The 13,749-nt window shown below is 41.5% G+C and overlaps 1 protein-coding gene across 1 annotated transcript in view; it reads right to left on the minus strand.

Annotated features, from left to right (window-relative positions):
* LOC128689934 (carboxylic ester hydrolase) overlaps nt 1-13,263 on the minus strand; it is a 182,286-nt gene extending 169,023 nt beyond the window's left edge. The window contains exon 1 of the mRNA XM_070088707.1: nt 13,128-13,263. Within this exon, the coding sequence (XP_069944808.1) occupies nt 13,128-13,141 (14 nt within the window). The 5' untranslated portion in view covers nt 13,142-13,263. The remainder of the gene's footprint in view (nt 1-13,127) is intronic.
* Between the last annotated feature and the right edge of the window lie 486 nt (nt 13,264-13,749).

The raw sequence follows: 13,749 nt of genomic DNA on the forward strand, positions 1-13,749 counted from the left end.
CCATACATAGCTTTAAGAGGAGGCATGATAAAGCTTATGGAGCAGGGAGAGTGGCCTAAGTAGGGACAGTAAAAAGGTGGGGCCACGAGCTATGACTCAATCCTTGCAACCAAACTAAGTGAGTACAAACACACACACCATACGGCACCAGTTTGGAACCCAAGTGATTCCAATTCACTCACGCAAAAACACATACACGCATACATGTGAATATATATGCATACATACAAGCATACATAAAAAAGTGTGCATTCAAACATGCAGGAAGAGGGAGAACCAAGTAGCAATCAATGAAGAGGCGGGGCCAGAGGCTATGAAACGACTCCTGCAACCACAAATAGGCGAGTACAAATAAGTGAGTACACGTGCAAACACACGTACATATGCACATGCATACATACACGAAAAGCATATATACAGTAGCCTACATATTTTTACGAATACATATTAGTAGTACTGATTTCTACAGAGCGGTCCCTTCTACAGAGCGGTCCATTTCCTGAGCGGTCCCTTCTACAGAGTGGTCCCTCCTGAAAAGGCCTTCTAAAGAGCAGTCCCTTCTACAGAGTGGCTCATTCCTGAGCGGTCTCCTTTTCACACCTATATGCTAATGACTATGACCCCACCCACGACCCCACCCACGACCCCACCCACGACCCCACCTATGACCCCACCCACGACCCCACTCACGACCCACCACCCTCAACCTCCCACCCACGCCCCCACCCACGACCCCCACCCGCGCCCCCCGCGCCCCCCGCCTTCGCACCGACCCTCGCGCCCGCCGTGCCCTCGCGCCCGCGCCCGCCCGCGCCCCTCGCGCCAGTGCCCTTGCGCCCGCCCGCGCCTTCTGCTGCGCCTTCTGCAGTGTCGTCCGGATCGCCGCCGCTCCCCGAATTTTTCTCCGAATTTTTTTCAATTTTTTTTTGAATTTCATTTTCTCGTGGTCTCCATCTCCTCGGATCAAGTTTTTGAGGTTCCCCCTCCCACTTTCACACCCATCCCAAATTTTTTCGAATTTCATTTTCTTGTGCTCTCCTCGATTCAAATTTTTGAGGTTCCCCCTCCCACTTTCACCCCCATCCCAAATTTTTTTTTGAATTTCATTTTCTTATGATCTCCATCTCCTCGGATCAAATTTTTGAGGTTCCCCCTCCCACTTTCACACCCATCCCAAATTTTTTTTTGAATTTCATTTTCTTATGATCTCCATCTCCTCGGATCAAATTTTTGAGGTTCCCCCTCCCACTTTCACCCCCATCCAAAATTTTTTTTTTAATTTCATTTTCTTATGATCTCCATCTCCTCGGATCAAGTTTTTCTCGATATCAAAGACTCCATCTCCACGGATCAAGTTTTTTGGATTCCCCCCTCTGGAGGTAAGCATTCAAAATGGACTCCCACTTTCACCCCCCATCCCAATTTTTTTCTCGATAATACAAAGACTCCATCTCCTTGGATCAAGTTTTTGGGTACCCCTCCTTCCACCCCCAAATTCCCTGCTCCAATTCCTAGGATCAAATTTTTCTCGAAATCAAAGTCTCCATCTCCTTGGATCAAGTTTTTCTCGATAATACAAAGACTCCATCTCCTTGGATCAAGGTTTTCTCCTCCATCTCCTCGGATCAAGTTTTTTGGATTCCCCCCTCTGGGTATAAGCATTCAAAATTGACTCCCACTTGCATCCCAATTTTTTTTCTCGATAATACAAAGACTCCAATTCCTCGGATCAAATTTTTCTCGAAATCAAAGTCTCCATCTCCTTGGATCAAGTTTTTCTCGATAATACAAAGACTCCATCTCCTTGGATCAAAGGTTTTCTCGATAATACAAAGTCTCCATCTCCTTGGATCAAGTTTTTGGATTCCCCCCTCTCAGGGTAAGCATTCAAATGAACTCCTCCTATGAGGCATGGTACTTTCTCTTACTACAGGTCTAAACAAGTGTGACGTCACCCCACCTGTGTTTACTCGGCGGTCAGTGACGTCACGTGATGACCTCACATATACAGGCTGAATCTTGTCGACTTCCCCCTACACATTTTTCACTCTTAACCCAGGATAACCCAAATAATTTCACATTTTTTCGTTAATACCCACAACAATCCACAATTTCTTTACAAAATACAACACAAGTCTAGACATTTTTCTCGTTTTAACTATTTCATCAGAAAAAGTCACCACAACACTTATAACCACTTTTCGATAAATTCACTAGTCACAATTTTACATATTACGAAGTTAATACGCACACACACACACACACACACACACACACACACACACACACACACACACACACACACACACACACACACACACACACACACACACACACACATACACACACACACACACACACACCTCACTTTACTTTGAACACCTTCAAAACACTCTCATAAATCATTGAATACTCACAAAAGCACCTTCGTACATTCCCAAACAACACTGAAACATTTCCAAGACAACATTTTGAATACTCCCAAATAAGATTTGACGTCTTTAATTTATCTACACTTACATATTTCATTAAATTACAACTCATCCCCCAAACTCCTCCCTCATTCTCCAGATGTTTTTACAACAGTATCACTAAAACTAACTCAGACACTTTACTTTGAACAACACCAAAAACACCATCAATTACCTTTGAATACTCCAAAATCATCATTCGAACACCCCCAAATCACCAATGAATACTCCCAGAACTCCTTCATAAATACTCTTGCACATCATTTGAACACCTTTAAAAACACCTTTGAATAGTCTCAAACACCACTTGAGTACTCCCAAATACACCACTGTATACTAAAACACCACTGAATACGGTCAAACACCCACAATCCACAACACCCACTTCCCACAACATCCACATCCCACAACACCCACAACCCACAACACTCATAACCCACAACACCCACAACAACAACCCACTTATACCATCTTTTTGGGTATCTCTAGTTCCACAACAACACCCACAACCCCCAACACCCCACAATCCACAATTTTTTCTCGTTTTAACTAATTTCATCAAAAAAAGTCACAAAAACAACCCACTTATATCATCTTTTTTGGTATCTCTAGATCGACTACATTACCCACAAGCCTCATCACTTACCAATTTATTCACAATTTATTCGATACAAATTTTTCCCCTTCTTTTTACTGAATCTTAAATGTAATACACATTCCTCTTTACATTACTAAAATTCTAATAAAATCCTCCCCATACCCATCTCCTTGTATCCACATAAAATTCATATTATACTCACAACAACTAATCTCACTACCCAACTACTGCGACATGTTTCAGCACCCTCCATTCATTTCCAATATATCATAACTTTTCACTTCTATAGTTTCTTTTTAAAATATTCACACATTACCTTTATTTTCAGTAAAATCTCCCCATATTTCATTAAATTTCTAATACAACCCTCCCCATACCCTCTCCATCTCACCCGCATTTCTTCACATCCACTCACCCATCTCCCAACACACCTCTTCTGAACACACACAAAAATCACATTTCACATCCACAAATGCATCTCATCACCCATCTCAAATCCACTAAAATCACTGTAACCAAGATATTCACAAAACTCTATGACCACCTAACACACACACACACACACACACACACACACACACACACACACACACACACACACACACACCCTACAAGTCATGACACAAACACACACACACACACACACACACACACACACACACACACACACACACACACACACACACACACACACACACACACACACACACACACCTCACTTTACTTTGAACACCTTCAAAACACTCTCATACATCATTTGAGACCACCTTTTCTCAATATCTCTTAAGAAATATTCTCTCATCCACAACCTTTATCATCTCACTACAGAAAAACCCCAAGATTACTTCGAACACTCTCATAAATCATTTAAATACTCACATAAACACCTTTGAACATTTCCAAACAACACTGAAGCACTTCCAAAATATCATTTTGATTACTCCCAAATAAGATTTATCATCTCTAATTTATCTACACTTACACATTTCATTAACTGAAATTACAACACATCCACCATACTACTCCCTCAGTCTCCAGACTTTACAACATTAACACAAAACTAACTCAGACACTTATGACATGAGCCATTTTACCAGAACTAACACAAACACATATCTGTTATGTCTCCAATATCTAAGATCACCACAATCAAGACGTTTGCCAAATTCTATAACCCCACCACTAAGATCACACATTTTTTTTGTACACATTCTCTTAAAACATCATCATAACGAAGATCACTAAAACTATCTATACTTTTACTAAGATCACATAACATTTTGTCTTCTCTAACTCACCCACCAATTTACATTCTCATTCACACTTACACATTTCATTAACCGAAATTACATCTCATCCACCAAACTCCTCTCTCATTCTCCAGACTTTACAACATTAGCACAAAAACAAACTGACTCATACACTTATGACATGAGACATTACCATATCTAACACACTGACTAACTTTGAACCAACTCTGAACACCACTGATCATCTTCAAAAAATACTCTGCACGTCATTTGAACACCTTCAAAAAACACCATCAAATACCTCCGAATACTCCCAAAACACTACTGATTACTACCAAATCACCACTGAATACTACCAAATCACCGTCAGAATCACCAGAAACTAAGTTTAACATCACCATCTAACACCCTTTTCATAGAAATCCCCTCAAATCACTATTACCAAGAACTCCCTCCCCATTGGCGCATAAAAAAAAAGCATGAACACAAACCTAATACGCAAACACTTAGTACATGATCACCATTAACTGAAAACATATCTTGTACACACACACATAATCTAAGACAACCACCAACAACAATCACCTATGTTCACTCACCTCAAAAATCACTAATATCACAGAAAACACTCATTTTTATAAACATTTCACACAAAAAATCATATTTGACAATATCTAAGCGCACTCACCTCACTACCACCAACACACGATGTCACACCTCACATTCCTCATCCACATCATCCCTGAAACATCCTTTCTTATTCATTCTGTATATCTTCTAGAGTTGTTTTAACCCCGACATCCCATCATGACATTAGGAGCCAGAGTGTAGTAGGTGGTGTTGCAGTGGTGATGGTTGCTCTGGCTCCTACGTCGTGATGGGCCGTCGGGGTTAAAACAACTCAAGGAGATATACGGAATGAATAAGAAAGGATGTTTCAGGGATGATGTGGATGAGGAATGTGATATGCAACATAGGTGAGAAATGATAAATGCGGTAATAATATTCATACCGCAAGATGACAAGTATAGGTTTTGGTGTATGTTTTAGTTAAGATGTGTATGTCTTAGTTGGAAGTTAATGACTTAGATTTGGTGTATATGTCTCATGTCTTAATTTTGTGATTGAAATGTATAAGTTGTGGGTGTCTGTGTATTATTTTTTTTGTGATGGTGATATGTTATAGTGCTCATGTTATGTTATAGATGTTGGTGGAAGTGTCGTGGTATTTTTGTGTATGTCTTATTTTTTGTGCGAATATTTAAAAATAAGTGTTTTCAGTGATCATAGTAGTTTTGAGATGCATGATCTTAGATTTTTGGTGATCTTGGTGATGAGTGTTGACAGATGATGGTAAACATGATATGGAATTGGTGGTCATGATTTTTGTGTGAATAATTATAAAAATGAGTGTTTTCTGTGATATTAGTGGTGGGGTCATAAAATCTGGTAATCGTCTTGGTTACAGTGTTCTTAGATAATGTAGGGTACAACAGGTTGAAACAAGGTGGGTTGGGTGTGAAGTTACCAACCACCAAGTAACACAGATGGGAGTGTGACGTCACTGGAGGTGAGCTCGTCGGTCCTGTGAGGTGTGACATCGTGTGTTGGCGGTAGTGAGGTGAGTGCGCTTAGATATTGTCAAATATGATTTTTTGTGTGAAATGTTTATAAAAATGAGTGTTTTCTGTGATATTAGTGATTTTTGAGGTGAGCGAACATGGGTGATTGTTGTTGGTGGTTGTCTTAGATTATGTGTGTGTACAAGATATGTTTTCAGATGATGGTGATCATGTACTAAGTGTTTGCGTATTAGGTTTGTGTTCATGCTTTTTTTTTTATGCGGCAATGGGGAGGGAGTTCTTGGTTATAGTGATTTGAGGGGATTTCTATAAAAAGGGTGTTAGATGGTGATGTTAAACTTAGTTTCTGGTGATTTTGACGGTGATTTGGTAGTATTCAGTGGTGATCTGGTAGTAATCAGTAGTGTTTTGGGAGTATTCGGAGGTGTTTGATGGTGTTTTTCGAAGGTGTTCAAATGATGTGCAGAGTATTTTTTGAAGATGATCAGGTGTGTTCAGAGTTGGTTCAAAGTTAGTCAGTGTGTTAGATATGGTAATGTCTCATGTCAAAAGTGTATGAGTTAGTTTTTTTTTTTGTGCTAATGTTGTAAAGTCTGGAGAATGAGGGAGGAGTTTGGTGGATGAGATGTAATTTTGGTTAATGAAATGTGTAAGTGTGAATGAGAATGTAAATTGGTGGGTGAGTTAGAGAAGACAAAATGTTATGTGATCTTAGTAAAAGTATAGATAGTTTTAGTGATCTTCTTTGTGATGATGTTTTAAGAGAATGTGTACAAAAAAAATGTGTGATCTTAGTGGTGGGGTTATAGAATTTGGCAAACGCCTTGATTGTGGTGATCTTAGATATTGGAGACATAACAGATATGTGTTAGTGTTAGTTCTGGTAAAATGGCTCATGTCATAAGTGTCTGAGTTAGTTTTTGTGTTAATGTTGTAAAGTCTGGAGACTGAGGGAGTAGTATGGTGGATGTGTTGTAATTTCAGTTAATGAAATGTGTAAGTGTAGATAAATTAGAGATGATAAATCTTATTTGGGAGTAATCAAAATGATATTTTGGAAGTGCTTCAGTGTTGTTTGGAAATGTTCAAAGGTGTTTATGTGAGTATTCAAATGATTTATGAGAGTGTTTGAAGTAATCTTGGGGTTTTTCTGTAGTGAGATGATAAAGGTTGTCGATGAGAGAATATTTCTCAAGATATATTGAGAAAAGGTGGTCTCAAATGATGTATGAGAGTGTTTTGAAGGTGTTCAAAGTAAAGTGAGGTGTGTCTGTGTGTGTTAGGTGGTCATAGAGTTTTGTGAATATCTTGGTTACAGTGATTTTAGTGGATTTGAGATGGGTGATGAGATGCATTTGTGGATGTGAAATGTGATTTTTGTGTGTTCAGAAGAGGTGTGTTGGGAGATGGGTGAGTGGATGTGAAGAAATGCGGGTGAGATGGAGATGGTTATGGGGAGGGTTGTATTAGAAATTTAATGAAATATGGGGAGATTTTACGGAAAATAAAGGTAACGTGTGAATATTTTAAAAAGAAATTATAGAATTGAAGCGTTATGATATATTGAAAAAGAATGGAGGGTGCTGAAACATGTCGCAGTAGTTGGGTGGTGAGATTAGTTGTTGTGAGTATAATATGAATTTTATGTGGATACAAGGAGATGGGTATGGGGAGGATTTTATTAGAATTTTAGTAATGTAAAGAGGAATGTGTATTACATTTAAGATTCAGTAAAAAGAAGGGGAAAAATTTGTATCGAATAAATTGTGAATAAATTGGTAAGCGATGAGGGTTGTGGGTAATGTAGTCGATCTAGAGATACCAAAAAAGATGATATAAGTGGGTTGTTTTTGTGACTTTTTCTGATGAAATTAGTTAAAACGAGAAAAAATTGTGGATTGTGTGGTGTTGGGGGTTGTGGGTGTTGTTGTCGAACTAGAGATACCCAAAAAGATTGTGTAAGTGGGTTGTTGTTGTGGGTGTTGTGGGTTATGAGTGTTTTGGTTTGTGGGTGTTGTGGGATGTGGGTGTTGTGGGAAGTGGGTGTTGTGGATTGTGGGCGTTGTTGTCGAACTAGAGATACCGAAAAAGTGGTTATAAGTTGTGGGTTGATGTGGGTGTTGTGGGTTGTGGGTGTTGTGGGATGTGGGTGTTGTGGGATGTGGATGTTGTGGGTTTTGGCGTTGTTGTCGAACTAGAGATACCGAAAAAGTGGTTATAAGTTGTGGGTTGTTGTTGTGGGTGTTGTGGGCTGTGGTTGTTGTGGGATGTGGGTGATGTGGATTGTGGGTGTTGTTGTCGAACTAGAGATACCGAAAAGTGGTTATAAGTTGTGGGTTGTTGTTGTGACTTTTTCTGATGAAATTTGTTAACACGAGAAAAAAAAAATTGTGGGTTGTGGGTGTTATGGGATGTGGGTGTTGTGGGTTGTGGGTGTTGTGGGTTGTGGGTGTTGTTGTCGAACTAGAGATGCTGAAAAAGTGGTTATAAGTTGTGGGTTGTTGTTGTGATTTTTTCTGATGAAATTAGTTAAAACGAGAAAAAAAATTGCGGGGTGTGGGTGATGTGGGTTGTGGGCGTTGTGGGATGTGGGTGTTGTTGTCGAACTAGAGATACCGAAAGATGTTGTAAGTGGGTTGTTGTTGTGACTTTTTCTGATGAAATTAGTTAAAACGAGAAAAAATTGTGGGTTGTGGGTGTTGTGGGATGTGGGTGTTGTGGGTTGTGGGTGTTTGACCGTATTCAGTGGTGTTTTAGTAGTATACAGTGGTGTATTTGGGAGTACTCAAGTGCTGTTTGAGACTATTCAAAGGTGTTTTTAAAGGTGTTCAAATGATGTGCAAGAGTATTTATGAAGGAGTTCTGGGAGTATTCAGTGGTGATTTGGGGGTGTTCGAATGATGTTTTTTGGAGTATTCAAAGGTAATTATTGGTGTTTTTGGTGTTGTTCAAAGTAAAGTGTCTGAGTTAGTTTTAGTGATACTGTTGTAAAAACATCTGGAGAATGAGGGAGGAGTTTGGGGGATGAGTTGCAATTTAATGAAATATGTAAGTGTAGATAAATTAAAGACGTCAAATCTTATTTGGGAGTATTCAAAATGTTGTCTTGGAAATGTTTCAGTGTTGTTTGGGAATGTACGAAGGTGCTTTTGTGAGTATTCAATGATTTATGAGAGTGTTTTGAAGGTGTTCAAAGTAAAGTGAGGTGTGTGTGTGTGTGTGTGTGTGTGTGTGTGTACTCACCTAGTTGTACTCACCTAGTTGAGGTTGCGGGGGTCGAGTCCGAGCTCCTGGCCCCGCCTCTTCACTGATCGCTACTAGGTCACTCTCCCTGAGCCGTGAGCTTTATCATACCTCTGCTTAAAGCTATGTATGGATCCTGCCTCCACTACATCGCTTCCCAAACTATTCCACTTACTGACTACTCTGTGGCTAAAGAAATACTTCCTAACATCCCTGTGATTCATCTGTGTCTTCAGCTTCCAACTGTGTCCCCTTGTTACTGTGTCCAATCTCTAGAACATCCTGTCTTTGTCCACCTTGTCAATTCCTCTCAGTATTTTGTATGTCGTTATCATGTCCCCCTATCTCTCCTGTCCTCCAGTGTCGTCAGGTTGATTTCCCTTAACCTCTCCTCGTAGGACATACCTCTTAGCTCTGGGACTAGTCTTGTTGCAAACCTTTGCACTTTCTCTAGTTTCTTTACGTGCTTGGCTAGGTGTGGGTTCCAAACTGGTGCCGCATACTCCAATATGGGCCTAACGTATACGGTGTACAGGGTCCTGAACGATTCCTTATTAAGATGTCGGAATGCTGTTCTGAGGTTTGCTAGGCGCCCATATGCTACAGCAGTTATTTGGTTGATGTGCGCTTCAGCAGATGTGCCTGGTGTTATACTCACCCCAAGATCTTTTTCCTTGAGTGAGGTTTGTAGTCTCTGACCCCCTAGACTGTACTCCGTCTGCGGCCTTCTTTGCCCTTCCCCAATCTTCATGACTTTGCACTTGGTGGGATTGAACTCCAGGAGCCAATTGCTGGACCAGGTCTGCAGCCTGTCCAGATCCCTTTGTAGTTCTGCCTGGTCTTCGATCGAGTGTATTCTTCTCATCAACTTCACGTCATCTGCAAACAGGGACACCTCAGAGTCTATTCCTTCCGTCATGTCGTTCACAAATACCAGAAACAGCACTGGTCCTAGGACTGACCCCTGCGGGACCCCGCTGGTCACAGGTGCCCACTCTGACACCTCGCCACGTACCATGACTCGCTGCTGTCTACCTGACAAGTATTCCCTGATCCATTGTAGTGCCTTCCCTGTTATCCCTGCTTGGTCCTCCAGTTTTTGCACCAATCTCTTGTGTGGAACTGTGTCAAACGCCTTCTTGCAGTCCAAGAAAATGCAATCCACATATCCCTCTCTCTCTTGTCTTACTGCTGTCACCATGTCATAGAACTCCAGTAGGTTTGTGACACAGGATTTCCCGTCCCTGAAACCATGCTGGCTGCTGTTGATGAGATCATTCCTTTCTAGGTGTTCCACCACTCTTCTCCTGATAATCTTCTCCATGATTTTGCATACTATACATGTCAGTGACACTGGTCTGTAGTTTAATGCTTCATGTCTGTCTCCTTTTTTAAAGATTGGGACTACATTTGCTGTCTTCCATGCCTCAGGCAATCTCCCTGTTTCGATAGATGTATTGAATATTGTTGTTAGGGGTACGCATAGCGCCTCTGCTCCCTCTCTCAATACCCATGGGGAGATGTTATCTGGCCCCATTGCCTTTGAGGTGTGTGTGTGTGTGTGTGTGTGTGTGTGTGTGTGTGTGTGTGTGTGCGTATTAACTTCGTAATATGTAAAATTGTGACTAGTGAATTTATCGAAAAGTGGTTATAAGTGTTGTGGTGACTTTTTCTGATGAAATAGTTAAAACGAGAAAAATGTCTAGACTTGTGTTGTATTTTGTAAAGAAATTGTGGATTGTTGTGGGTATTAACGAAAAAATGTGAAATTATTTGGGTTATCCTGGGTTAAGAGTGAAAAATGTGTAGGGGGAAGTCGACAAGATTCAGCCTGTATATGTGAGGTCATCACGTGACGTCACTGACCGCCGAGTAAACACAGGTGGGGTGACGTCACACTTGTTTAGACCTGTAGTAAGAGAAAGTACCATGCCTCATAGGAGGAGTTCATTTGAATGCTTACCCTGAGAGGGGGAAATCCAAAAACTTGATCCAAGGAGATGGAGACTTTGTATTATCGAGAAAACCTTTGATCCAAGGAGATGGAGTCTTTGTATTATCGAGAAAAACTTGATCCAAGGAGATGGAGACTTTGATTTCGAGAAAAATTTGATCCGAGGAATTGGAGTCTTTGTATTATCGAGAAAAAAAATTGGGATGCAAGTGGGAGTCAATTTTGAATGCTTATACCCAGAGGGGGGAATCCAAAAAACTTGATCCGAGGAGATGGAGGAGAAAACCTTGATCCAAGGAGATGGAGTCTTTGTATTATCGAGAAAAACTTGATCCAAGGAGATGGAGACTTTGATTTCGAGAAAAATTTGATCCTAGGAATTGGAGCAGGGAATTTGGGGGTGGAAGGAGGGGTACCCAAAAACTTGATCCAAGGAGATGGAGTCTTTGTATTATCGAGAAAAAAATTGGGATGGGGGGTGAAAGTGGGAGTCCATTTTGAATGCTTACCTCCAGAGGGGGGAATCCAAAAAACTTGATCCGTGGAGATGGAGTCTTTGATATCGAGAAAAACTTGATCCGAGGAGATGGAGATCATAAGAAAATGAAATTAAAAAAAAAAATTTTGGATGGGGGTGAAAGTGGGAGGGGGAACCTCAAAAATTTGATCCGAGGAGATGGAGATCATAAGAAAATGAAATTCAAAAAAAAATTTGGGATGGGTGTGAAAGTGGGAGGGGGAACCTCAAAAATTTGATCCGAGGAGATGGAGATCATAAGAAAATGAAATTCAAAAAAAAATTTGGGATGGGTGTGAAAGTGGGAGGGGGAACCTCAAAAGTTTGATCCGAGGAGAGCACAAGAAAATGAAATTCGAAAAAATTTGGGATGGGGGTGAAAGTGGGAGGGGGAACCTCAAAAACTTGATCCGAGGAGATGGAGACCACAAGAAAATGAAATTCAAAAAAAATTTGAAAAAAATTCGGAGAAAAATTCGGGGAGCAGGGGCGATCCGGACGACACTGCAGAAGGTGCAGCAGAAGGCGCTTGCGGGCGCGAGGGCGCTGGCGCGAGGGGCGCGGGCGGGCGCGATTGCGCGGCGGGCGCAGGGGTCGGCGCGAGGGCGGGGGGCACGGGCGGGCGCGAGGGCACGGCGGGCGCGGGGGTCGGCGCGAGGGCGGGGGGCGCGGGAGGCGCGGGTGGGGGTCGTGGGTGGGGGCGTGGGTGGGGGGTTGAGGGTGGAGGGTCGTGGGTGGGGTCGTGGGTGGGGTCATGGGTGGGGTCGTGGGTGGGGTCGTGGGTAGGAAACCTATGATATCATAAGCATGGTACCAAATCTATGACACCATAGGCATGGTACAAAACCTACGATGTCATGGCCATGCTACCGTACCTATGGCACCATAACCATGGTACCAAACCTATGATGCCATAATCATGGCACTATAACCATGGCTCCATAACAATTACACTATAATCATCGTCCCATAACAACCATAGCCTTAGCACCAAAACCCTGGCACTCTAACCATGACACCATAACCAGTGCACCATAAACTTAGTACCACGACATTGACACCATAACCATGGTGTCATGAAGAAGTCTCTTTACCCTGATACCTAATAAGGGATATCAATTACTTAATTCTCTCCCCTCGTGGCTCGGAAGCGTATCAGTAATTACTGTGGTTATTTTCTGCTTCATTTATTTTACATAAAGATTTGACTTAGAGAATGAAGGACAACTCTGAGCAGTCGATGATAATGCAGTGAAAACCCACCTACGAGTAGATGTCAAGAAACAGTATATAAGGAATGTAGATAAATGGTTAAGGGAACTCACAGGATGATGAGTTAGACACATGTGCAACACTTCGGCATCTTGATTGTAGAAACAGTTTCGCCAGCCAGTAGTTTCTTCAGTCTAACGCAGTGGAATGAAGAAGCCACTGGCTGGCGAAGCCTTTCCATAGTAAAGATACCCGAGTGTTGCACAAGTGTCTAATTCATGAAACAGAATATTACCTACCCCTGGAGTCTCATTCTCAGTCACACTTTGCGATGTCCAGTGATGTTGATACAGTGGGCGACACTATCTGGATGACTGAAGCATCTGCCCTTCACTTCATCAGTGTTCCATCCACTACCCCCTTATCTTCACTGAGTGTCACTCGCAGATAAGTTGACTGACAAATCTAAAGTGTTCAAGGCCGGCAAATCATGAGAAATAAGTACTCCTAGGAGCCCCTGTACGCTTTTCCCGACAATGATCATGATTTCTTTTTCTCATTCTATGGTTTTTAAGTATTGATAGATAGTCATTCGATAATCCCCTTAAGTGTGTATAAGGGTTACGCTCTCACTTGATGAGAACTCCGATAAGGCTGTCACGACTAACTGCCCCCACCACCACTATCAAGGAAGACTTTTTTTTTTTACAGTTTCTAAAAAAATAACTGATACTCTGAAAGGGTCAGGGAATACACAGGTGGCCCAAGTTATAATGGTATTGATTAAAAAGTTTAAGACTGGCGAAGATGGGAAATCATAATCGGAACAATTGAAAGCCACAATTAAATGTGGGACTCGCGTCGAATAATACAGTCAACATGAATGCAACTAGATGTTGAATATGTCCAGATTAAAGCCTC

The sequence above is a fragment of the Cherax quadricarinatus genome, chromosome 25, assembly GCF_038502225.1.
Source record: "Cherax quadricarinatus isolate ZL_2023a chromosome 25, ASM3850222v1, whole genome shotgun sequence".
Taxonomy (NCBI): Eukaryota; Metazoa; Arthropoda; class Malacostraca; order Decapoda; family Parastacidae; genus Cherax; species Cherax quadricarinatus.